The sequence below is a fragment of the Trachurus trachurus genome (genome assembly GCF_905171665.1).
Source record: "Trachurus trachurus genome assembly, chromosome: 15".
Taxonomy (NCBI): domain Eukaryota; kingdom Metazoa; phylum Chordata; class Actinopteri; order Carangiformes; family Carangidae; genus Trachurus; species Trachurus trachurus.
This window is the reverse complement of record NC_139906.1, coordinates 13889663-13915711: the sequence shown is the minus strand read 5'-3', so window position 1 is coordinate 13915711 and position 26049 is coordinate 13889663. Positions and strand designations below refer to the sequence as shown.

At 40.0% G+C, this 26049-nt stretch overlaps 1 protein-coding gene across 1 annotated transcript in view; it reads right to left on the bottom strand.

Moving 5' to 3' along the window:
- Nucleotides 1-4719: 4719 nt before the first annotated feature.
- The window catches only part of LOC310998401 (VPS10 domain-containing receptor SorCS1-like), a gene marked incomplete at both ends in the record, with an annotated part of 46533 nt that continues 25203 nt past the window's right edge, over nucleotides 4720-26049 (bottom strand). The window contains 21 exons of the mRNA XM_083988434.1: nucleotides 4720-4778; nucleotides 6512-6666; nucleotides 7725-7833; nucleotides 8301-8400; nucleotides 11741-11875; nucleotides 13606-13718; nucleotides 14327-14450; nucleotides 14553-14686; nucleotides 15860-16046; nucleotides 16324-16495; nucleotides 16879-16992; nucleotides 18664-18797; nucleotides 18973-19090; nucleotides 19387-19494; nucleotides 19650-19741; nucleotides 20414-20490; nucleotides 20821-20923; nucleotides 22266-22412; nucleotides 23961-24140; nucleotides 25066-25155; nucleotides 25495-25613. Coding sequence (XP_083844560.1) covers nucleotides 4720-4778; nucleotides 6512-6666; nucleotides 7725-7833; nucleotides 8301-8400; nucleotides 11741-11875; nucleotides 13606-13718; nucleotides 14327-14450; nucleotides 14553-14686; nucleotides 15860-16046; nucleotides 16324-16495; nucleotides 16879-16992; nucleotides 18664-18797; nucleotides 18973-19090; nucleotides 19387-19494; nucleotides 19650-19741; nucleotides 20414-20490; nucleotides 20821-20923; nucleotides 22266-22412; nucleotides 23961-24140; nucleotides 25066-25155; nucleotides 25495-25613 — 2570 coding nt within the window. The remainder of the gene's footprint in view (nucleotides 4779-6511; nucleotides 6667-7724; nucleotides 7834-8300; nucleotides 8401-11740; nucleotides 11876-13605; nucleotides 13719-14326; nucleotides 14451-14552; nucleotides 14687-15859; nucleotides 16047-16323; nucleotides 16496-16878; nucleotides 16993-18663; nucleotides 18798-18972; nucleotides 19091-19386; nucleotides 19495-19649; nucleotides 19742-20413; nucleotides 20491-20820; nucleotides 20924-22265; nucleotides 22413-23960; nucleotides 24141-25065; nucleotides 25156-25494; nucleotides 25614-26049) is intronic.

The window sequence follows — 26049 nt, the reverse complement described above, 5'->3', positions numbered from 1 at the left end:
GGCGGTGAATTGCCACAATATCCGTCCAATTAGGCTCTTCGCCACACAGTGCATGTGACATTACTAATTGGGATATGTTAGGCCTGACTTTTTTACTCCCTGTGACACCAGAATGGATCTTTATTAGAGAAATATACAGAAAGGAGGCACAGACTGAATCATTTAAATATAATACCTCAAAAGCCTTGACACTGAGCTACTGTAAGAACCCATCTGAGGGAAATATCGATATAATGTAAATGAGAGATTGTATATGAGTTAGATTGTATAGATTCTACTGTATATGTTATATCAAGTCACTTTAAAATTCAGCATTGGATTTCACGCGTCACTTTACAGGCATTTAGGCCCTCAAGGCATTAAAATATCATCTGGGATAGACTAATTTATTGTAATAAAATGTTTTGAGAGTACACGGTAATGTTTCTCTTTGTCACACAAACTGAACTTAGTGGCTATAAGATTAGTCAAGTGTAACCTTTTTGTGTTGTTTCGCTAATAACTTTGAACAATAAAGCCCCAAATGACAAAGAGCTGTCACTGAATGCAGAGCAAATAGCTCCTCTGCCTCCAAACAACAGAAACACAACTAACAAGTCATTTTAAGTTTATCTTGAGAGAACAACTTGAACCTTTACCGCCCTGTAACTAGAGGTCTATGCTTTGTAAATACAATGAACGTATATAAAAAAAAATGGAAAACTGACTATTGTGCACGAAGAAAGAAAGAAATGTGTCATTGGTTTTGCTCTGTAAGGTAACATGGTGCTTTTAAAGACTGTCTCTCACATGATGGTACACAACAAAACCTTCACATGACCATAGAAGTCTGGCCTTAGAAGTGGAAAATACACACAACTTGTACATAGAATAAGATGGAATGTATACACTAGCTTCATCCTACTTTATTGTAAACAGAAACTAGTATGTTTCCATGACCTTTAGTCTCACAACAAGCTGTACTGTATGTCCTCTTTTTTTATTTTGGATTTTTTTTTCTTTTTTTACAGTAGCATGCCCTAATTATCTGTGATAAAAGACTTAAGACTATATTAGGGTGAGCGAGTTCTGTACATATATATAAATATATATATATCTCATGGTGGTTTTAAAGTTTACACATTAAACAAATTATTAAAACACACTGTCTGATAGTCTAGTTGTGCAGTTGCCCAGACGTTGTGCATGGTCTAATCTACTGTTGCTTTTTGTCAATGATATGAAAAAACGTCTTGTTTTAAATCATATTTCTTACTGTGAACAAATTGCCATTTTGAAATTGTTCAAAATAAATGTATTTTTTTATGGAATGACATTTTTCTATTCTGCATGTGCCTACAGTCTGTGTTGTAATGGGATGTGGAAGATTTTAATATGGTTTACAATCTTTCTTTTTTTTTTTTTACTATGGCAAAGAGGTGGCAAGAAAGACTTTTTGGCTGCAAGTCAATGAGAAATTGTCGTGACTATAAACCTCTAAACAAATGGGCTCATTAAGTCATTTTTATGACACTGCCACAGTCTTATCTGAGACACAGGTGCCTTGTAGTAGACGGTGTAGCAGCCTCAGCCCAACACTTATAATGATCCCAAAGAAGCTCTGAGGGTCGACTTTAATGGGCACAAGTGTGATAACACCCATGTGAAGATTCCCATCTGACACTTCGACTGAGCTTCATTTTACCCCCATCACTCTATCACTCAAGTTGCCATTTACAGATGGTTTCAATTTAATGGGGACAATTACTGAGGCTGAACTCGAGTGATGAGAAACAGGTGATTTCACTATTTCTCCTACTTTGATTTCAGATTTATATATAAAAAAGAAAATCCAGCCTTACTGCACATTAAAATAGCTCATAGACACTGAGGTTTGAGGACGGCACTGATTGGCTGGTGGTGTAACTCTCCACACTCTCCAGCAACGAGGCCCTTGTTCCTCTGTTTTGCATTTTGTTTGCCACTTCAACAGCTTCATATCACACACCAATCTTCATCACTCCGGCAGCCATCAGTGCCCCGAGAGTCTTATTCTCTCTCCTGCTCACAGTCTGAATTAACACCAAGGCCTTTCTCTAACTGCCCTGGGATGTTCAGCGGCGCACAATCAAATTGAACGGTGACAATCACTAATGGATGATTCGCGGCAGCCAGACGCTGTAATGTAGCACTCAATGAAAGGAAACATGCTCATCAATTTCACACTGTGGCTAACACAATATTGCTGTGGGTTATTGTTGTGGGACATTTTTCATTCAAGGTGCTACCCGGTCTGGGTAAATCTTCCTTGACTCTGTGTGTGTGTGTGTGTGTACGTGTCGATTTCCTGGAGAGGAGATAATTAATTTGTAGCACAGTGGGAGAGCCAGAGAAGTAGCCCATTAGAATCACTCCAGGCTACTTGGTGCTTTTCATTGTCCCCCTGCTCTGTCCCACTGTACAGTATCAGGCAAACGGCTGCACTGAAACTTCGCACACGCTAAGCAACAATTGAGACACAGTAAAAAAGAGCAATACATTTGACAATGTGGGTCCCTGTCGGTCAAAACTCCCCCTCAGTCACAGTTGCAGTCAGATACAGTGAAGTGGAGTCAAGAGCTTTTCCCCCATTAATGAAGTCTGAAGAGCTAAGGTGCAGACACCTCTGTGGATTTTTAACAGACCAAAGACGCCACAAATGAGCAGTTTATGCTTTTAGAAAAATGACTTTTACAACCAGCCACACGGCATTAACGTTTGTGTTTCTGCTTTATTCCGCAACCATGGTTACTTCTGCAAGGTCAAATGAAAAACACAGTAACAACCCACTGAATAATCACGTCACTGGTAACGGATGAGTCGTCTAGCCTCTTGAGAAATGGAAAATACTGCAGTTCACGTTTCTAACATTTCATTTTTCTCTTAATTAAGACATAGTTTAAATATCTTGAAGGAGGGAAATAAAAACATCATGCAAATATGTTCACAATCGTATTCACAGGTTGATTAATGGGACAAAAAAAACTGTTAAATAAATATCAAGCACTAAATAAAACTCTTCTGGTGGAGAGGCAGAGTTCGTCTGACGAAGAGTACGAGTTTATTTATGCTTCAGGCTCAATCGGAGGATTGGAGGGAAGAAGTATGGAGCAGCCTCTAGTCAATTTGTCTTACTGACATATGATGCTGACAACATTTAAAAAGAAAAGTTTGATGAAGAAGAACTTCAGTACTTATCCCAAAGAGACAGCAGCTGACCAAAGCTCTGTGCGTAGGCTGAGCCATGTTGACAGGAGATATGTCTTCTCTATCTCTGCGTCCCTCGCAGCAAAGGAGATGAACAAATCTGCAGCCTTTTGTCCGCTGAGTCCTTGGGGGCAAACCTAGCACACAGACTGCAGGCTCCTCGGCTTCACTCTCAACTGAGGAAATGTCAGGTGGAGATGCTGGTGTCAATGTGGATAATATGAACAGTCAAGAATAAATAAAAAAGGGTATTTGAACACAACGCAAAAAAAAAGAACATGTTTCTATTCAGACCTGGTCAAGTTTCATTGTTGTATTTTACCTTTAAGAGGGCACCACAACCTTCACAGTGAGATCAGTTCAAAGAAAAACAACAAAAGATTCAGAAATATCTTGTATCTGTGTCAAGGAGTTTTTTCTTTCTTTTTTTCAATGTGTGGTTGTAAATCCAGTAGCGAATAAACCTTGAACTAATAACTAATTAAAACTAATATGAGACTGTGGCACTTTTTTCCCACTGCATTACAGTAAGTTGTTTTGTTTTTTTCCTATCTGGAAACCAGAATGTACAAGAAATGCTCCTGGCATCAAATAAACATGGAGCACAAGTTTAAAAGTCATTGCCAAATTGACTGTAAATCACTCAGATACAAGAATGCAGCGGTGCAGTTAGAGTCCATATGCATGATTTACATGAGAGGATTTTGTATAAGACCTTTTTTTAAAGTAGATTTATGATGCTAGCATTCATTCCAGCGTCACTAAAATAACTTATTTAAGTCTCCTAAACCAGAGGGGTTGCTCAGTTTCTCATCTACTGTATACACCTATCTAGTACATCCACTTTAATCTGCTGTTCTTATTTTTGTTATGACACATATAATATTTGAGCGGCAAAGAGACAGACTTGATGGAATACACAGATCTGGGACTAGAAGCCCTCCTCCATCTCCTGGATATTGCAAGCTTTCATTTGATGAGACTGTGGTGATAAGATTTACTGATTGTACAGAGCTTAATGAATCTGCGTCCCTCACTGTCTTACTCAGATAAGCTATTTCCACATAGTTAAACAAAGTAAACTTCACAAACACAAGCCCAAAGAACAGAAATCAAAGCATATTTTCGAGACATTATTACACATCACTTCTGTTCCGTTGTTTGACATTTTCATATTTGAGCAGACGCAGCTGTAACCAGCTGAGACAAATAACTTTTACTTCTTCCATTATGGATGTACATTATTTACATAAAAAGATCAATGTCCTTGCAAAAATACAAGTATTTTCAGTCAAAAAGTGTCCCTTTTCAAGACGCAAGTATAAATCTGTACAGTCTCCTCAGAGGGATTAGGCAGCACAGTGTGAACTGGTCCATCCATGCATGGGTAGCAAAACACTCGAGACCATTCATTGTGACCGTGGTTTCATAGCTTGCTGGAAGTAACTGCCAAAGAAGATGTATTGCTTCTGAGTCGGTCATAGACTCTCAACATTAAAACACATGGGGCGCTTCATCAGAGAGCTTGATGTCTGTGTGAGATGGCAGGTATCCTGGCAAGGGAGAAGAAAGGAAAAAAGACAGAGGAGGAATTTTATGTAGCTATTTGCATGCGGGTGTATTTTTTGCAGGCAAACACATTTATCTTGGGTGGGTCGATTGTTTAGCTACGGGTAGAGGTAAATCAGCTGGAACCTTATAGATATTTCTTGATGAAAATGCTTTCACCACTCCGCTACTTTCCTGATGCACTAATTATTTTATTGGGTCAAATAATTCACATAGACATCTCATCACTTTAGCTTGCACTTGATTGTGTTTCACTTACCTGTGAATACTAATACCTCGCTGTGTCAAACTCAGCGCGGCAAACACATAAATATTCAGCGTGTAATAATAACTGTATCTTGGCAACTCAAATGATAGCACCGGGGGAAGGAAGCGTCGCATCAACACTAATAGGTCTCTCTTCCCCCATCCATGAGCTTCAACTTATGACCACCGTGCCGTTTTTAAAGATACTGTCATAACTTTCTTTGCATCGTTGTTTTGGGTGCTCAGAGCATTAAATAAAGATCTAAAAAAAAAAAAAAAATTCAAAAGCAACAAGTTTTTCCATAAACAATTTCCCGGTTAAGGTGCTGTTACATTTGCCTTCTCTCCAATCAAACTCAGTCCCAAAAAAGGATATGACTGTTACCAGTCTGGTGCTGTGATGAACAGTTATGAGCAGAGTAATCACCAGCTGTAATGGTGATGCTGCAGTTTTTGGCCTGGTGGTGCAACATTGTGTTAAACAAGTTGACAGCACATTGCTACTGAGGTTTTATTTCCTTGTCACGCATAATAAAAATATAATCTGTGTGCGTGTTAGCCTGAGGTTTAGCTAGGTGTGCCTAATAAACTGGCAGCTGAGAGTGTGTTTATGTGCGAAGCTTAATGCAAAATGGAGCTACAGGACGTTCTCCTGATAATGGATCTCCTCACTCAAATGTGAACAGCTGCCAACTCAGTTTACAAGTAAGCAAGAATACACACACACACACAGCTCTACTGTTTCTGCAAATTCACAAAGAAAAGTTGAAGTCGCCAGAGGTGACCAGGAGGTTGCTACAAAACATGAAAAAGCATCTTTAAATTTTTCAGGCAAACTGTTTTCAATTTAAGTGAAAGGAAGATGGAGTGAGGACTCACTGGCTCGTACTTTTGCAGTTTTTTCTCTTCACAGGCGCCGCTGTGAATAGTTTTTATACAAACTACTTCATACTTAAGAAATACCTCCAGTAAAAAACTGTCCACGTTGTGCTCTGTGGATTATCCAGAGTAATAGGTAAACCATTCCAGGAAAGATGATGTTGATATTGAATTTTCTAAATGTGATTTCTTTTTTCTTTCCTTTTTTCAATTCTGTCAGGACTAGCTGCTTCCATTGTGTTGGTGTGGCAGGAGAAATCACGGAGATTGATATTGCAATACTTTTGTAAATAAAAACCACTAGACACCACTAAATATAAATATAGAAAATGTTTCTTCTGTGACCCTCAGAGTGATTCTGCTGTTTTTTTTGACCACATACCAACATGATGGTACTTTGGAAGCTGACGCATTCAATGTAGGTGGTGATTACTGGACCTCCTTTACAGGTTTATTACCAAACACAGAGCGATTGAATACAGCAGCATATAAACAACGGGCCTTCATTTCATTATCTAATATAAGAGTCTAAAAAACACAGTGTGACTTGTTGTGGCCTTGCTGTAGCTCTAAGGGAGAAACCGACACACACCTCTGCTTTTTGAGTCCAACTGTACATCCACATGATCCAGTGAGGTCAGCTTGTCCCCCTCAGGGTTTGGGACGGCTATGGAGGTCACTGTCGGAATGACCTCTTGTTCTTTGTCAGGCTGCTCCGCTGTGTATGTGTTAATGCCTGGGATCTTCCTGTAGGTTATGTAGAGGAGAGAAAAAAAGGAAGCGGGGCAAAGTTAATGGAAACCTGCCATCAGGTCTGCTTCACTAATGCTTTCACTAAGCATAATGTGTCGCACACTATTTTTAACTGTTAAGAATAGGAGAGGATTGCTTGAAAGCTAAAAACTAGGGCATTTTGCATTCCACTGGGCATTGCTCTCTCACTTTCATATTGTTCACCTCAGTTTTCAATCAATTTTTCATCCCCTCAGATGCACCCCCAATTCTGGTTAAAACTAACATCTTGCATTTCTAATTTCAGATTCTCCCCCTGTGACTTTGTGCCGCAGCTGGTGCTGTGACATTTGAGGCAGCCTTTGAAACTCAAAGTTGATTTCTTAATGTCATAATTATAATCCGAAAAGTTAAAGTTAAGTAATGTTTTACTTGGTAATGAGTCTAAATTTTCCAATCTACTGAGGTCGTAAACCATTCCAGTGTGATTGTCACGGGATTACCTGCAGCAGAGCATGTTATTTACTGTATGTCCCTCACTGTATAATATATGTTGTCTCAGGACTTATCTCCTCAACCTTTCCTGCCATTCTGCCGAGTATGCCTCACCTTGAATGGCTGTGTTTAGCATTTCTGAAAGGTCAACCCTCACATTGTCAGATAGATGAATATTGATAACTGCAGGACTCTGACACCCATTCAGCACTGTGGGAGAATTGATTAGACTGTCATTCCCTGTAATATTCTGCAGATTGAGACAGAGGGGAATTGTCTTCTTCCTCAAGCTATTATTGTGCCGCGGGTGTCCATAACTCAGAGCTGTATGGTGTCTGAATACTTCTGGAAAGTTTTAGGAGTTGAGCAGTGAGGTGCTTTGCTTGTAGATAATGGGGCCGGCTGTAAATCGAGCCGTTATGCAAACACGTACACACACAAATAAAACAATATCACATCTATCTTGCTGTGGATATTTGCAATGATGTGAGGATGGAAATGGGCTGTTCCAGGGATGTTTTCCCTTCATCACTGCTCTGTATGTGGTTGCAATCTATAACACCCGCTCTATACTTTACCTTTTAAATTTATATATCACGAAGATGGCCAAGCCCATCAGCACGACTGAGACGAGCATGATGACTGCAGTGCTGCTGTGGCCACTGTCACTTCTGTCCACAAGAGGAGCTTTGAAGGAGAAACAAAGAAAGAGAAACTCAGTGCACATACAAAGGAAGACAAAAGCATATTTTCATCCTATATGAATATAAATTATATAATAATCCTATTATGTAACAAAGGAGAATCATCACTGTCGTGTTATGTTGACAAAATGAGAATCTTGACCTAGAGCATTAGTGTCCAATCAACACTTTGATCTTTTCTTTATGGTTTAGTAGTTTAGTTTATTTCACTGGGATAATCCACTCACTGCCAATACAGCTTTCCAGGGTATTAACATATATTACAAGATGTGTTTAGACTAGTTTGTGTGCTGGTACATCTTTTTTTCATCCTCATCTCCAGAATGGAAGAGCTGCACCAAGTCTGGCCTCACATTTAGAGACAACCGCCTGAAACCCAACTCGTCCCTAAAAATGGATTGGACTGCCATTAGTTCAGGCAGCCGTGTGGCAGATGCGGAGAGGACTCACCCGGAGACAGCCGTGTGGCATACACGTTCACCTGCACCCCCGGTTTGAGTGTGAACTGGATGAGGTCTTGGTTCAGAGCACTTAGCAGAACCTGAGAAAGCTATGAGGAGTGACCAAGCAGAGAAGACTCTGTTAGCGGCGGCTGCACAGCAATATTCCAGTCATCAATATTTCAGCTGCAGTCATTTCATCCAACAGCTTGAATTATGAATCAGAATTTTTGCTTCCTTCTAAAGAGGAGCAAATGTTGATCTGACACGCGGAAAACCGAACCCGCTGCGGTGAAACGCAGCAGCCTTTTAATAGCGGTGGAAACCCTATCAGGTAAAAGGGCAGTCTGCCTATAGAGCAGCAGTGACATTTGAAAAAAAAAAAAAGATTATCTTTTGCTATTTCTGTCACATGAGGGGATTTCTTTCGTATACCAATTTCCAAAACAACATGATTAACCAATGTAAAAGTTCACTGAGGCAAAGCTATTGAAAATCAAAGTATGTCCTATTATGGTAAAATTGGTGTTTTAAATTTTCCCCCTGAAGTGCCTCAAGTTCCCCTTCTTTTCACACCTAGATGAAGCAGTCATTTAACAAGAGACCAAAATGCCTTCCTGGAGCCCATTTGAGTCCTTAGCCATGCCTCACTAATTCTATCTCGCTCTTTCTAAAATCTTTCCACTGGTTAAAATTAGACTGCTCTACACAGTATGAATAATTACTTTTTGTTCTAGTGGCATATCAGGGTCAGTAAATCTATTACACATTTTAATAAGCCTCTCCACGCATACACTCACCACATGCACGTGTGTATGTGTGGGCACACGCTCATTTAGTGCATCCACATTGCAAGTCATTCACTGGAGATGGGAAGAGTGAACTGAAGATTTATTACCCTATTGTCTGTGAGGTTCTGCCAGGTAATCAGACAGGCTTTAGATAAATACATCTCTTTAATTCCCAATCCAGGCCGCCTGCCCCAGTTTGTCTCCTTTCTCGATGGCGCCAATTATATGATGCATCAATGTAATTAAATACCTATTAACTTGGTTCAAGACTGACTGTGAGCCAGAAAAATTATGTTTTCTTGTGATACACTGAGGCTGTATCCGTTATGATGAATAAATGAGCTTGAGTAGACAGCGCTTTAGACGGGGCCCTCTTTAATTGTTTTGTTTACATAGTCAACAGCATTCTATGATATAAGAAATCAATTTTGGAGATCGAGGAATCTTATTTTACTCTGAGTAAATAAAAACATCTGTGATGCACGGTGGCTTGAAATGATTATGGGTTTCTTATTATCTGAAGGCTTATGCAGGTGTCTAAACTTCTCAAAGGTGGTGTTGTGTACTGAGATGCTGGAATTGTTGGTATTATGTCAGTGCTCTCATGGATGCTGTTCCCAGCTTTTACACGGGCAGACATTGCCCTCTAGTGTTGACACAATGCATCGCTCCTTCAGAGGGACTGAAACATAAAGCGGTGAATTGAGGGAACATTAAATCATTTAGCACTTCAGCAATAAAGACACAAAACCTAATTTCATAAGGGTTGAGCTTCTGTGAAACACTGAGTGCAATTAGGGGGGGAAACAGTTTGTTTTTTCCTCCCTCTTTTCAGCAGCAAACAAAAACAACCATATTAACAACTGCATGATTAAACCATTATAAAATCATGAATATAGCAGAATTGAGAGGCACTTCGTTGATTGAGCGACTCCACAGGGAATCAAAGGGGTTTACTCTAGAAACTAATTAGGAGGGAAGTCGTATGGTGCTATAAGAGATGAGAGCCTATGTGCCTGCATGATAATAACACTGGAGCTATAACATATTCCTCTTGTTCTCTGTATCTTCACTTAATGGACTGCGCCAGAGTTTTTTTTTTGCATCTTTTACCCCAATTACTATGAAAATGTACAGTCTTCATTACCGCTGACCTTTTCCACGAAATAACACAGTGTTTTCCCTACCCACCATGCAGCCATGGTGTCTGTTCATTCCACTGTGGTATGAAAATAAATTTGCAGAGACTTTAAACTTGGCTGACTTTGATAATCCATCACAGTGAGCATTATGTCTGCATTTATTTCTGTCAAAGTTAACCTCACTGCTGTGTGGCGATGGAGTGCAGACTTTCCAAATCAAGCTGCACTTAAAATTGTGTTACCATCCAACGATAATGTAACTTTGACAAAAATAAATGTGGACATGATGCTCATTGTGATGTATTGCTTCACCCAAACAAGCCTTAAGACGCTACAAGTTGATTTTCATACCGCACTGAAATGAATGGAGACCAGTGGCTGCCTGGAAGGAAAATGGATTCAAATGTATGTGAAATGGAAAACATTTCATAAAAGAACTGGAAAGTAATCAATGAGGATGTAAATTACATTTGATATTCAGCCTCTTGTGTGAGAAATGTTCAATCTCAAAAGAGAAAGAAAATGGGCAACAGTTATAAAAAAACAAAAACAAACACAGTGGTATCCAACTTTCCAGTAGTCAGAGATAAGAGGGGAGGTATCTCCGCAAGTATGGGGATCTGCTCACTTTATTCTTATTATAGTTCATAGACATTTTAAGTGCTGTGCACAAACAAGGAGGTGTATATGTATAAAAATGAAAACATAAATCTTCAGGCATCTTCTGTAAAGCAACTGAACAAGTTGAGGGATGGTGGATGTAGTGTGGTTAACATATTCTGTGAAGCACATTCATTCATTCAAGATTAAAGGCGACAAACGTCTAATATCTAATAATACACTGGGACGCAAAAATAAGAAAAAACGATTGGACTGTCCATGACAATTGGAAATCAGAGAATAATCAGAGATAAATGAACGAGACTGTGAAAGCCAGATGGTGGCTCCCTGATGAACTCATGACACCGGATGAATATCTTTTAGGCATTCTAGGCTAGAAAGCTGTCAGATAAATGGCTGCAGGCAAAATCTCCAACAACGGATGCAACTGTCAGTGAAATAAGCTGTTGGGAGAAAGCAGCCTTTGTTTTGAGACTATAACATGAATAATAAGTGAAATGATGGAAAGTGTACTGTATAGGCCTGAACCTGCCATTGTGTGTAACCTATTATATAGTCATTATAAATCTGTGTTTCTGTGCAAGTATTGTGTTGTTCCTATCAACCCTCTCATTAGCTTGGAAATAATAGTAATAATGAATCTGCACAACTAGATGTAACCTTGTGGTGAGAGCAATGACCTAACATCAGAAAATATGTTCCCCTTTTAATAAAACAATAGAGCTTAAAGTGATAACTAAAATAAAGAACACATTCTCCTGGGACCTTCTCTCTGGAGACTCACTATTCAACTTCCTCAGCTTGTGTGTGTGTGTATGTGGTTTTAATTGTTGCAGAAAAATACATTGTGCTGAGCATCTGCCAGGGGCCATTAACATGATTTGAAGAGACAGTACCTGATCCAGGTGCGCCCACTTCTCATCCGTGGCTCCATCTCTTGACCTCTTCTCGGCTACGATGAAAACCTCGGCTGTGGTTGGTAAGCCTGGCAGCACTGTGACCAGGAGCTGATTCTCGCTGATTCCTGTGACCTTTAATAACAACAAAACCTCATTAAATAAAAATGTTTTTTAACTGACACTGACACTTGGTGGTGAGATTCTGCGCTTTGGCCCTGAAACATGATTCTTGGGGGTCGTCTGTATTAATGAGTAAATACTGTTGGCTTTCTGCTTCATATATCATTTGCCTAAGTACAAGTCACTGTCAAGATATAATGCGCGGATCAACTAAAACATGCAAGTGCAATTCGACAGTCTTTGGTAAAGGCCAGGGCTTTTAGTGCATTTATGCTGTAACCAGAGGTCTGCTGTCAGTTTCCTGGTGTAAACCATGGTAATATCTGACAAGACAGAAGGTCAAAGTGAATGTTTCATACTGAGGGCTACTGTAGGATATATATAGAGCTTAGTATCCAGGTCTTTTACATAAGCTGCTACTTTTTTTGACATCCCCGCAGTCTCTGAGATGGAAAACTAGACACACTTAACCACAGTTAGGCTCACTTTACTTGAGGTTTTGGTGTTCTCTCAAGGCAATTGCATTCAACTCTTTGAGGAGCAAATGGCAACTGTCAAGGCAGGGCTTTTATTGCCCTTTAGTGTTTTGACAAGTGCAGCTGAAAGCTTGTACTTGGAATAATGATTTCAGATGATGTGGTACAGAGGGCTGACAAATTAATGGAGAAACCAACATAAAGTGTCTTCGTAAGTTGTTGTTCAAATTTGACCAAAACACCTTCATTGATTCCTTGTCATACATTCTCCAAATCTCTGAGCTCTACTTCAGGGATGAACAACATTCGACTTAAAAATGGTGCTAAGATGATGGCAGCAGAGAGCGCTGTCCAGCGCGTTGTTTCTACAGTAGATATCCCATAGGTGTTCAATTGGGATGTGTTTTAAAGAATATAAGGGCCATCAGTGATGGGCTGATGAAGGCTTGTTAAAGCTTTGATGCTTTCAAGCCAACTGTGTTGAAAGTCTTTCAACTTGAGACACTAGAAATATAAGTTTTGAGGAGCCCAGTCCTAAAAAGGCTGCATTAGAAGTCTGTGTCGCAGTGGCGTGACTAGGCTGTCCAACTTCCAAGGGCTCCTTCAAATGTGGTCCAATAATGTGGCCTTCTTTTGCGAGTCAAAAAATCTTCCAACAGGAGCCAAACCTCTACCAAGCTTTTTGTGCAGCACCTGTGAAAATAATATATCAGCAAAGAACGCCTGGGGATTAGGCTTTATGGGTTCCAGCTCAATAGGTTATAAAACCTCACTTTTCTGTATCAAAAAGACATGCGTTGTCAGAGTAACTAGACATCAGGGGTGGCGCTTTGTGACTCATGCAAAGAAGAGGTCATGACTTTCTTTTCAGTTCCGCCTTTGCAGTTCACACAACAGCTATCAAGGATGTAGACTTCATCCCCACAAGCTCCTATACAACTTCACAGCACTTCATAGTCATTAAACCGTTCAGTGAGCCCTTGTTAACTGCATGGAGGCATCTGGATTTGTTGTGACTACATTTACTCACTTTTTCCCATTAATTTGTCACACATCTGTATGTCAGCGCGTAGAGGTTAACAACTAATTGCAAGTGAGTGTAAAGACACTACTACTACTGGTGGAGTGTAACACTTGACATTAAACTACATACATACATTACAAAATTAGAATGGAAATGTTAGAGGCTCACTACACTGACTGGAGCTGCAGTCGGCTGCTAATTGCCACAATGAGTCTACTGGAGATAACAGCTGAAGGACTGACCTGAACCATGGAGCTCTTCACAACTCTGCAGATGTCCTCCCTCCACTCAGGCACCCCAGGGTTCAGCTCATCCAAATTAGAAGAGAAGGCCAAAACATGTGACCGGAAATAATCTGAAATAGTCATAAATTAACGTCAGATAATGTACATCTTCATTATGTGGGATGACCTCTTCATAATAATCCACTTCAGTTATTAAATAACCCCCTAGCCCCATAAGTTGTAGTGGTAAGCCTACTTTAATTATGAGAGTGAAATAGTTTTAACAATTTAATAGAAAGGAAAGAATGGAAAAAAGACTTATACTGTATGTGCATAGATCCAGGTATTAGCTGTGTGTGATTTTACATGTTATTGTTATTATCATATTAATCTTTTTTATGGGGGAAAATACTTCAAAGTTGAGCTTATATGTTGCTGCTTGACCTTTTCTTATTACAAGGCTCACTTACTTAAGCTTTCAGCCACATCTCATGGCCTTCATGGGCAATTGGAGTTTAGTCCTTGACTAAAATCCAAGGTTTCTATCTCTCCTACACATACAGTAACCACCTGTTATAACATAATCTAAAATGAATGGAAACCATCTCAGTTACTACTGAGCAGAGCCCCCCCCCCCTCTAAAAAAAAAGTAAGCTTGGATTTCTACAGATTTTCCTGTGCTGCATTAAGAGGATGTTGAAGTGCGATGAGCGTGATGGAAAAAGAGTATATGGTTCACCATAAACTGCCACAGTCATTTGGTCCTGATGGACAGTGTTGCCAACTGAAGCCTGAACGGTGACACTGTGGCGACCCTCCTTGGAGAAAGTGAAGGACATGGCTCCATCCAGGGTGACAACAGGCTGAAGGCAAAGACACAGGCACAGAGAAGAATTGTGATTTGCGAATTTCTCACGTCTTGAGTAAACAGGCAGCCTGGTAGAGAATGGAAAATGAAGGCTTACCTCTGTTTTATTATCAAACCACCAGTAGTAGATGACAGTGCCCACGTTGCTGGGCCGTAACACTGTGGTGAGGTTTACTGCTTTGTTCTTGACGACCACTGAAGGAGCCGAGAGCTGGACCTGTTCAAGTTGACCTTATGAGAGAAAACACACACATTCACACCTTTTTGTTAAAGTATGTTAAACACACATACCGTTATGAATGTAAATATGTTTAAGTACAACACTGCCTGGAACACAATGAGCATATGGACAGACCCTGGAGAAAGTGTTGCTTGACAAGTGTCAGAGGACAGTTTGATGCTTTTTGCTGCCATGAAAATGTCACCACAGGAATCCATTATAATGAGCTGAATTCAAGCTGACCGCTGCTCTCCTCTGTCAATGAGAAAACAACTAACAGGCGTCTTTTATGTCTGCACAGGGTGAGTGACACTCGAAACTTTGGATGGAGTTCTCGAGTCTCTCTTTAATGAGCCAATTTGAAGTTACTGAAGAGTCATGAGCACATTTGCCCAAGTGTTTCGCATTATTATTATTTTTTTTATTATTTTAATTTCTAAAGGCCGGCAAGTTGAAGTATTTTGAACTATTTGAAGGCTGTTGGTCTATGATTAGCTGTGATAAAGGAGGAGCAACACAGACAGAAGAGGACGAGCAGACTCGTCTTTCTAAGGGGGCTCAGATCTTTGAATCTATGCTGCGAGATGCTGGAGATCATCAGTCTGGGGTAATGAGTGCCATCTACTGTGCTTTGGTCTGCTGGGGGAGCAGCATCTGTGCCAGAGAAGCCAGCAGGACCAATTAACTCACTTGCTGGGTGAGATCATTACTGGTCAGAACTGAGTCATGAGGAGCAGGTCACTGAGCAAACTGCTCTGCATCGTGGACTATCCATCCCATCATCTGCATGAAACACTGCGTGACACAATGCACCTCATCTCTAACAGACTCATTCAGCTCAAAAACTCATCAAGAAATCATTCCTACCAGTGACTATAACACTCATCAGTAACTCACACCTGTGTGACAGGCAAACACTGCTGCAACACCATCTGTACATCCTGTCTATGTTTCACTTGGCTGCATTGATTATCCACTACCATTTTGCACAATTCTATCACATCAGCTTATTACCATATAGTAAATCCACACTTGGGTGAAACGGATATTTAACAAGTGATTAAAATAATGCTGACAATAACTTGGAGGTAAAAAAAAAAAAACACTCATTCTTTATTTACACGTAAAAAACAAAAACATTTCAAATTTTGACAGCAACTTTTAAATGACTGTCTCTGACTCACAGGAGATGTGGAGGTAGAGTATCACCCTGTCAAAGCCCAGAGTGTTGCTTGCTGTTGCAGAAACTTGGTAGATGCCAACTTTGCTGTAGATATGCTTGACCCCATCCTCAATGGAGCTTATGTTAACATATGATATGGCGGTGCCGTCGCCAAAGTCCACCGTTATACTCGTTGTGGAGCCAAGACCCTTCAAAGAGAAAACAAAATACTGTCACTCACAACTGGAGCCTCAGTTGTTTGTCAGCCGCCTCGCTGACATATAACAGTGTGCATTTTCTATAATATCTTCAAGAACAAGGTCAAGTGGTAAATCATGTCACTGCATATTTATTTGACATGCTGGAGCTCCAGCCTCGGTGCTAAGTCTGACAGCATCTCGATTTACAGGATAATACATTAGACACACAAAAGAAAAACCATGCAGCCCAGTCCCTGTTGTTGCTTTGTGTAAGTGAAGTCAGCACCTCATCCAGAAAGACCAAGAAGGTGACATTCTTCCCCAACGTTGCTACCAGTGTCCCCTCATTGGTGAAGAGCTGGAGGCCCCTGGGGGCCCGACTAGGACACTTCTGTCGCCTGGGGCTGTACCTCAGCAGAGTTCCTTCAGTGCAGTTGTTAGACAACGCCTTGCGATATCTGGAATTTATTTATGATACCGAAAAAACAAAGAAGAACACAGAATGAGTGACTAACCACCAAATCCTATTATATATACAGCCATACATACAGTATATACAATATATACACAATAAAGTGTTTTGAGAAAACTTCCGTAGTGCTTGGGGACTATATGAATAATTGAATAGATACAGACAGTCAGAGAAAAACAATATGAATGCATGCCATTTACTCATTTTTCAACTATTGTAAAGGTTTCCATTCATTCACTTGTGATATGCAAACAAGCATTTTCACACAGAATAGCAGGTTTTCAAGGGAAAGGAGCTTAAATGTAATCAAGGGCATTTGCGCCCCCTCTAGCGCTTTCGCTCGTGTCGGTGCAAGTGAATCAGGCGTACCCTGTGGTGTTGAGGAAGCTGTCCCCCGTGATGCAGTCTCTAGATGCTGCCGAAGGAACAAACCAGAAAGCCGGAGTGCAGCTCCCATCAATCTGCCTCTCAAACCCATAATCGCTGTTTCAGTTGGAATGACAAGTAAGAAGAAAAAAAGATGGAGTTAAACGTTATCAGGATTAGATCATTAATTTAAAATATCTAACATAATAATCACTGAGCCCACAATCATAGCCATTAAGTGCACGTCTACTGTGAATAGAGGTGTTCTGGGTGAGAGAAAAATGTTCACAACACAGCAGCTCGGAGTATTTGAGATTTGATGCTTTTTTGTATCAAACTTCTGAAGCAGAGAAAAGCATTGTTCCTGTTTACACAAACTATAATTATACCACTGCAAAGTCAGAGGGCTCTGTCACAGTTCTTTCATCGTGATCAGTCAAACAGTCTCAGGAGCCACAGTTGCAAAGTTTAATGAGTCTTTTAGTTATAAAGTGGTGTTAAGCTTGTAATATACTGGTCGGTGCTGATCAATTAAGACTGGAACAGAAAGATGAAAGCAAGTATGAAACAAAGCACAAAGATGAACAAAAAGTTCTGACTTGAAGCGATACTTGTGAAACATCAAGAAGAAGCTTATAATAGCGTCTAGGATGAACCATTAGTGTTATTCATTATGCAGATCTTTTCCAGTCCACTTAATATAAGTAGAAAGATGCAGCAGGGCACTCCTATCACAAATCTGACTGGTCCTTAAGTTCTGCCTGCACACACCACGGCTTCAGGACAGACACCAGACAATCTGGCCTGACCACATCATCTCAAAATAAAGAGAAAATGAAATCAAATATTGGACCGTTAAAGGCACAACAGGCTTCTGAGGGCGGCCGAGCACTGTTCACTTTGTCATAAAAAATAGATTCAACACAGAATCCCACTTCCCACTATACTATTAGAAATATAAGGATGTGGGGGAAGATCTGTTAGAAGGAAATAAACAATACATCAATATATTCTGAGTTCATCCATGTCCCTGATGCTCAGAAACTGTCCCGTCTGTGTGGGGAGAAGAGTCTGTGTGCAGGACTAGCTGCAAGATATGCTGATTGTTGTCTGACATGAAGAGACAGAGACTCTCTAGTGAATATCTGAATCATTACATCTGTAAAAATGTTAAAGCTGCTCATGTTATTTTATCCATTAGACTCATTCTTTCCATACAGTGTGGACAATGTTTTGTCCTATATTGTTTTTTATATAAAGATATGTTATATGATGATAATCTGATCTGTCGTGCAAAGTGTAAAGACTTATCTTAATTTCAATTTGAGTGCTACGCAGTTATCTTTAAATATTGTTTATATGACCACAGACTAGTTGTTGTATCAAATTCTACTGTCCAAAATATATTTCCAAGCAAAATGTAGTTAGAAATGAACAAAATTAGTAAGAACATTTTTTGAATCCCAGTTTGATTAATTACATTAAATCTTGCACATATTTGCGATATTGTAATAGCAACGCTGATTTATACAGAAATCAGATGTTATATTAGAATGACTGTTACAAAATGATTCATTCCCAAGAGTTAAGACAGCTGATAGCATCTTAAATTGTGGAGATAAAAATATAACAGAAAAGGAAATGTGAATTATAAGATAAGTCTTCAAACTCTCCTCTTGTTGTGCCTTAGGTTTGCTTCACAGACTCTGCCTCTGGAGATTGATAAAGTGTTGTGCATTCATTGGATTTAATGAAGTGAAAAGAGTAGCTGCAGAGCAGGGAACTCACCACTCAAAATCTGCCTCTGTGCATGGGCAAGAGTCTGACATCTGGGAAATATACTGATCTCTGGCCTTGACACATCGAACGTTTGCTTTCAGTTTTTGGAAGATCCTCTTCATTCCCATGATGCACACTTCCCCCTGTGATGAATAATGCATTATGAACATATCAGAGGGTCTTCTTCCCACAATTGTTTTTGTCTTTTTACTATCTCGTGCTTTTATTGTGTGACTGAATCAAAGCGATTCACTTCAGCTTAATCAATGACTTAAAGTTCATCGTCTCAACATTCAAGTGGCAGCAACATCCTCTTACCTCACTGTGTAACTGCCATGTCAGATAATCTTCAGATGTGCATCGTTGTTGGAAAATGGACCGGAAGTCAATTTTGACAAGTTGCCACTCAGATCGATGACTGAAATGACCGAATATCCTGCAGAGACAAAGGTCAGAAACATGTGGCACATGGAGCAGATTCAATGAATAAAACATGTTGTGTAAAAACAACAGTAACCTGACTTTAGGTCATTTTTATGAATTGACATTAATCCATGTTCTTCTGTTGGTGAAGAAACTCCTCTTATGAAACTCCTTTTCAAACTCACATTAAATTAATTCAAGAATATTCATGTACACTTCTAAGTCTTCATCAGGGCAATATATAATTAAATAGTCCAGTAATTAACAAACTAGGAGGACATCAGCTCTTTATGATTCTTCATATCTTACGTCATTATGAGGGTATCCTCTCCAGGCTCCCCCAGCACCCCATCAACATAGAGCGGAGAGGAGGTAAAGCTATATTTGTCCCAGTTTCTGCCCTCATCAAAACTCAGCCTGAGGGACAGAACAATGGTTGGATCACAGACAGACTCGCCACAAATAGAGTAGAAATCAGTGGGAAAATCTCAATAGGAAAGTAGTCTGACTTCTTGTTTTAAAGATGGAGTATAGTCTTTAAAAAGACGCAGCACGTCCTCAGAGAGCCTTACCAAATGTGCCTAATTGGCAGAGGTGTGTGTCGGATGGCCACCAGAGATCCTCCTTGATTCAGGAAAAACACACTGTACTCCTCCTGAAAGACCTGCAACGAGAGCGACCAGCTTCGCTTCATGTCACCTGAGAAAAGTTCACATCTAGACAAAGTATGCGACTGTAGTCACACGCCTACTTAGTGTACACCTACGCATTAAAGTAGAAGCCACAACTGTTCTTTGCACAAGAGTCTCAGTTGTGCGAATAAACAAAAGAGTCGAGCAAGTGTTGCACTCTTTGTTGAATTCTGGAGTGTTAAGCCGACGGCAAAAATCTGCATGCTCCTTTTGATTTATTTGTTTTACAGATCAGAGATCCACATGTCTCGCACAAGGCTGGGTGTCAAACCTCAATTCTCTATTTCTTCGCAACTGCGACTGCAGCACCATGAACTGAAAGCTGGCATTAAATGCTCAATCAGATTCCTTGTTTTGTTCTCCTATTCTTTATTCAGATAATGTCTCACTGCAGACATATTCGCTCATTTTACTCTGTATTGTATTGTGAGAAAGTTTAGAAGGAAAGACAGCGTTTAGTGCGGACGCTTTGAAGAACTTCTCTCCATTGTGTTAAAACGATAAAGAGTTTTTTTTCCCCCATGAAAAGGTGATCATGCTCTGCAAATGAATGTATTCAAATAGTATTAATGCATAGATGTGGGGTATTGTTCAGGTAACAAAATTGGCACCAAACCCCCAGTCTAACAGTTATTGTACTGTACCTCTCTCCAGGTGTTTCCAGCATCAGATGTGATGAAAATACTGACATTGGTATTGGTCAGCTCAGGTCCAACCACACCTGGATATAAAAGGTAGAAAGGCAGTATTTTAATTCAAGAAGTCACTCAAATACTGGCTAAACAGTATGGCTGCTACTTCTTCTATTCTTTTCTTTTTTATTATTCTTTGTTTGTGCCAGTACAAATTCTCTCCACTGAACATGGAACTGATGCGTAGAGAGGATGGGTTTCATTTCATTCTGTAAACTGTTGCCAGCTGAGAAAGATGGTGCTGGGAACAGAACTGAAGAACAGATCTGACTGGTAGAACTGAGGGATGTGATCAAGGAGCAGCATTAAGGCTGAGAGCAAACAACAGCATGGATGTGCGAATCAAACAATGTCCTCACCCGATGCTATTATAATTCCTGGAGCCGAGTCTTTGCTGACAATGTTTCCCGAGGTGTAAGGATTCTCCGACACATGAAGGTGCAGATGTAACGAACAGAACGGCTGCGGAACGCAAAGCAGATTAGTTTGCTGCAGTCACAATGTGAAAATAAAAGATTTCACAGAGACCTGGTTCACGTACAATGAAAATAAAAGCTGTCATAAAACCTGCCCTGAATTCATTCTGATCCCATTAGGTTATTTGTATGACGTAAGAGTCTACTGAGGGTTATTAAAATGGAAATTTATTTAATTAAAAGCCTTGAAGGAAACATGTAAGTGGTAGTGAAATCTGTAAGAGGAATCTGAACATGGCTGACATTTTCATACTACAAACTGTTATATAAATATTATCATACACCACAAAGTCTCCATAGAATAAAACTGACAAACTCCTGATTTATGCTTCAATATGGAGGTATCATCGACCTCTGATTCATGCCGACTCAAATACCAAACATATCAAAATGTGTCTTTTCTGTTATTGTTACAGCTTCCAGACAGTTGAAATAGCTAAAAGGTTCAGATTTAAAATGACCTGTATGGATGCAACAGTGGAAACAGCTTCTTACAAGTGTATTCAGAGGAGATTGAAGGGCAGTTTGGAAGATAGGATGTATTTGCGAGATCTTTTTTAGACTCTTTCTTTTCAGAATCCCATGAGTATACGATTGTTTTCCATTTGTTTACTTTGTGTTTTCCTAGACTAGGTTTACCAGTTACGTTTGTGCGCCTTCAATTTATTTTGCTTTATTGTCATTAGTGTGTCTCTGCTTTCTGCACCACGCCTTTCAGTAATATCTCCTCCTGTGACTATGAGATAATTTATAGCTTTACTTGCTGTTGTGTACAAACCTTCCCTTTAAAATGAATTAAAAAGACAGATGCCAAAAACAATTCAAACTGATTGCAGATTATCAGTCTTGAAATAATGGAGGGTAACATAATGCTCCTTCCTAACTAATTTATTAAACCATTAAGCAAAGCATTGAACTCATCCCAGTATTTATTATATATTATATTGTATTATAACATAACATAATCTATTATGATAAAATCGGACGTACCGCTACCACCACTAATAGAAGCCATACAACAATATCAATAATATACAATACAATAATATTAATAAACAATATAATAATTGCATTGTAATAACATAAGTATTACTTTGATGTAGATGGGTGGGTTTTTACCATAATGGACAAAATTGTGCAAAATTTTACACCGTTACAAATATTTCAAAAGATCTTTTCAGCTACTGAAATATTCTGAGCTGCATTGATTTGAGACTGATTTATATGTAGTCTGTGACCATGGCACGGTGTGAGTCAGTGCAGTATTATTTGAGCGAATAATGGAAATCCAAATAACCAAATCCATCTCTTGTCAGTGGCCCACTTACTTGTTCACAATAGACCTTGTTTCCCTGGAGATCGGTTGTTGGAGCCTGGAGAAGATGCCAGTCTCTCCCCTTGTTGTATGTGATATAAGTTTTCACTTGGTTCTCAACAACTTTATTTGACAGGAACACCCCTTTAATCCCTGCAACCTGAGCACATGAGAGACAGAGAGCGGTATGTGGAAAAATAACAAAAAAAAAAAAACACAGAGAGGGAGGGGGAAAAAAAGTATCTGTAAATTATTCAAACTTAAGCAAAGCTGAAGGCCTAGTTCGGAGACGAGGAGAAGTCTGAAAGTGATAGCTTTTCTGACAGGGAGCACTATTTTGGACCATCTGTAGGACTGTGCAGAATCAAAACAACATATGGCGCAGCCCTGAGATATTTCTTCTTCTTCTTTGTATTTATGTGCAGAGAGATGGAGACGCTCACATGCAGCTATCACTTCAGCTCCCGTTTCTCCAGCATGGGGAGAGCACACACACTCACAGCTTTGTCAAATGAAGAATGACCATATCGCATCTCCAACTAGTCCGTCTTCACTTCTAAATAGGTCTGGGCGTACGATGTGTGTGGAGGTCAGTGAGCAGTGAGAGTAACCTCCGCTGATGGCTATTTTAGGTGTGTTACAAATGTGAGGCTTTTACTGCTGGCCGCGAGATGAGGATAATCTGGAGTGATGCATACATGGGCAGTGAATGCAACCTCATAGTACATCTGTCAACACAGATACAATGTGTTCTGGGCACAAGTTAAAGCTGCTATTTCGCCTGCATTGTGACTATGGGCTGTAAGTGACACTAGAGTTCACTAAATTTGTGAGACACTCAGAAAATTAAAATGCAGCGTATAAACATATGGTCCATTATGGCAAGGGCCTCCATGTTGGTACTTTACTTTTCTGTTTACTGTCTAAGAAAGCTCTGAAAGCAGGAATTGAAGTGTATATGATGCCCTGAGACACACACAATGAACGGCGCTTATTTGTTTACGTGATTTCCCCATCTTACCTCTATCTATCCATCTATCCATCTACAGTATCTATCTCTATCCATCAGTTCATCTCTCTCTCACAGTAAAAAGACAAACTAAAGACTCCACTCTGTCCATGCCCAATGCATAATGTGATAGACAAAAGACATGCTGAGCACTGATTGATCATTCAGTTCATACCGTGTCTTAAAATTTCTCCTTTTATGTAACCCACAGTTAAAACTCCAGGTTAGATACTAAGATAAACAGTGCATATTGATTCAACATTTATCAACACATTCTCAGAATTCAGGAACCAGCAAATGTTTTGCATTCATGTCTGATGAATTATTTTAATGTTTACCAAATTATTCAAATAGCCGCAAAATTGATTTTCAGTCAATTGATTAACTACTAATTTACTCACTCATTTCAGCTCTAATTAAATGTAAAATGAGTTGAATCTACTCCAAATATGGGCAGCATTGCAACATACAGAATATGGAGGCACAAGTGCAGAATTGCACAGCAATAATAACAAATATCCATGTACAATTCCACTGATTTATTGCACTAAAGGTTACTTAAATATGAGACATTGTCCTACAAACTGCAGTAGTCACAAAACCAGGTCAGAGATGGGAGTTGGTTGAGCTCGACCTGGAATAACCTGGGAACATGCAAACAGATGACAGCAGCGAGCCGACAGCACTGTCACTGCTTACCTCATACAGGTCTATCATGATGTTGCCCTCGGGTCCTCCACTGCTCACAACGTTCTCCAGCATCAGGATGAACAGCAGTCCTCTGGACTCAGACATGTAAAGGTTGTAGGAGTCATTCTGGTGCCAGTCCTGAATCGCTGCCACCACCTGGTTATCATCCGTGCTGATTATTTGCAAGTCCTGAATAAAGGAGATTCATGAGTTTGTGGATTAGACAGATAACCAACGAAAAAGATTTTAAGAATTGATTGTAGTGAATTGTCCCAGCAAAAAATAAAAGTTGCATCTGAACAGCAGTGTGTGTGTGCATAATAGTCGCTACAGAGCTTGAACGGCAAGCTAGCAATTCGTCACTTCTTGACATCATTCAGTCAGGATCAGCAGTGATCAGACCTCAGGCGCTTCACGCCATGCACTAAAAATGAGGACAGGCTCCATTTAATTTTACTGAATCCCTTTCAGAGTGAGGCGAGATATAGGGGATGTGTGTCCTTCAAGGAAATTTTGCGGGTATACATGGTTGGATGGATGGGCGGAGAGATTGATCGAAACAACAGTGTGGGCACTAAATCTCTCCTTTTGTTATGACACGGTATCTCAAACCTCTAAGACACCCCGCTGCGCCTTTGGTAAATGGAAATTAGTGCAAAACACTGTTTTGTGCAAATGCAAATGGGCCTTTCGACTTCAAAAAGTTCCTTTGGAGTTCTGGGGAACACTGACTGTGTTACTCCACATTCATTTTTTGAGTAAATATCTGTGGATACAGACGGGAGGGCAACTGATTAAAAGCTAGGCATGGTTCTTAAATAAACATAAGATCTAAAGATTATAATTATGCGTAACAGAATCAATTTTCAGAAGGATAATAATGTGGGGAAAACAATTTAATGGATTTGTCAGCAAACATTATGACTAACTGGGAACAAATCTACTTAAAATCATTTGAAAAATCAACCCACAGTAAGTCATCATGGCACTACAGAATAGCCTGAAGGAATGAACAGAGGGGTTCGCGGCAAAATTAATGCAGCGCTTGTTCTGCTGCTTGTTGCTCTGCATGTGCTCAACTCACCAAACCCTGCAGCCTGTCCAGCAGCCTTACCTTTGGCAGAGTGTACTTAGGAAGCTTCATGGGGTAGAAAGCGTTCCTTTTATAGGACACATAATGGACAGACTGGCCACCTATGGGCACCTAGAAAGGCAATATAGTGCAATTTACAGTTCATCACATTTCAGGTGAATATTCATAAGCATCACTGTGTACACTGATTGCTGGCGGCATCTATCACACAGTTTAAACCACCATCAAAACTCTGGGTTTGTGCTAATTGGGTTGTTGTGCATGATAACAGTGCAGCCCTGAGTAGAATATACAACACAGTGTTTTCTGTTACATGCCATTCTTTCCTAGTATAATGGCCCCTTTTAGTTAATGAAAAACATGACTGTACATTAAGGTGCGATTGAATGCGGCGGTTTTACAGCTTTTAATTGTCTTTTAATGAAGCCAGACCTTGCAATAAAAACCCACCTGGATGAAAACGTATTCATCCTGAACCACCAGGGAATTAGGGATGATAAATCCAGGGAAAGGCTTGCCCTTGTTTCCATCAGAGCAGTTCTGAAGTTTACAAGTTATGTACTGTGACCCTGTGGATAAGCAAGAAATCAGTGCTAAAAATATGACAAACAAACAACCTTCCTTAGACCACAATCAGGGTTTAGCTGCTTATGCTGATGGTATTAAGTGAGCCACTGAGGCAACATTTTGGATGCCTTTATACTCCTTATTCTTACTAATAGATAAAGTAGAGAGAGCTGTCCCAGTGTGTTAGCATCAGCCAAATGAGGCGGTCTCCCCAGGGACAGGGCATTAACACACGAGGCCTTATGGAAGTGGTCCCTCTCCACCCCCACCCATACCCATACCCCTACCCCCTTTCTCTGTGCTGTGGCCAAGAAAATAGCCAAGTCATAGCCTGGCCTTTAAAAAATGAATTAGCTGAATCGCATGAGGAGTCTCCATACAGCCAGTTCAGATGAGGGAGGCAGCTTTAGCGCGCACAAGAACAAAAAGATGTGATCT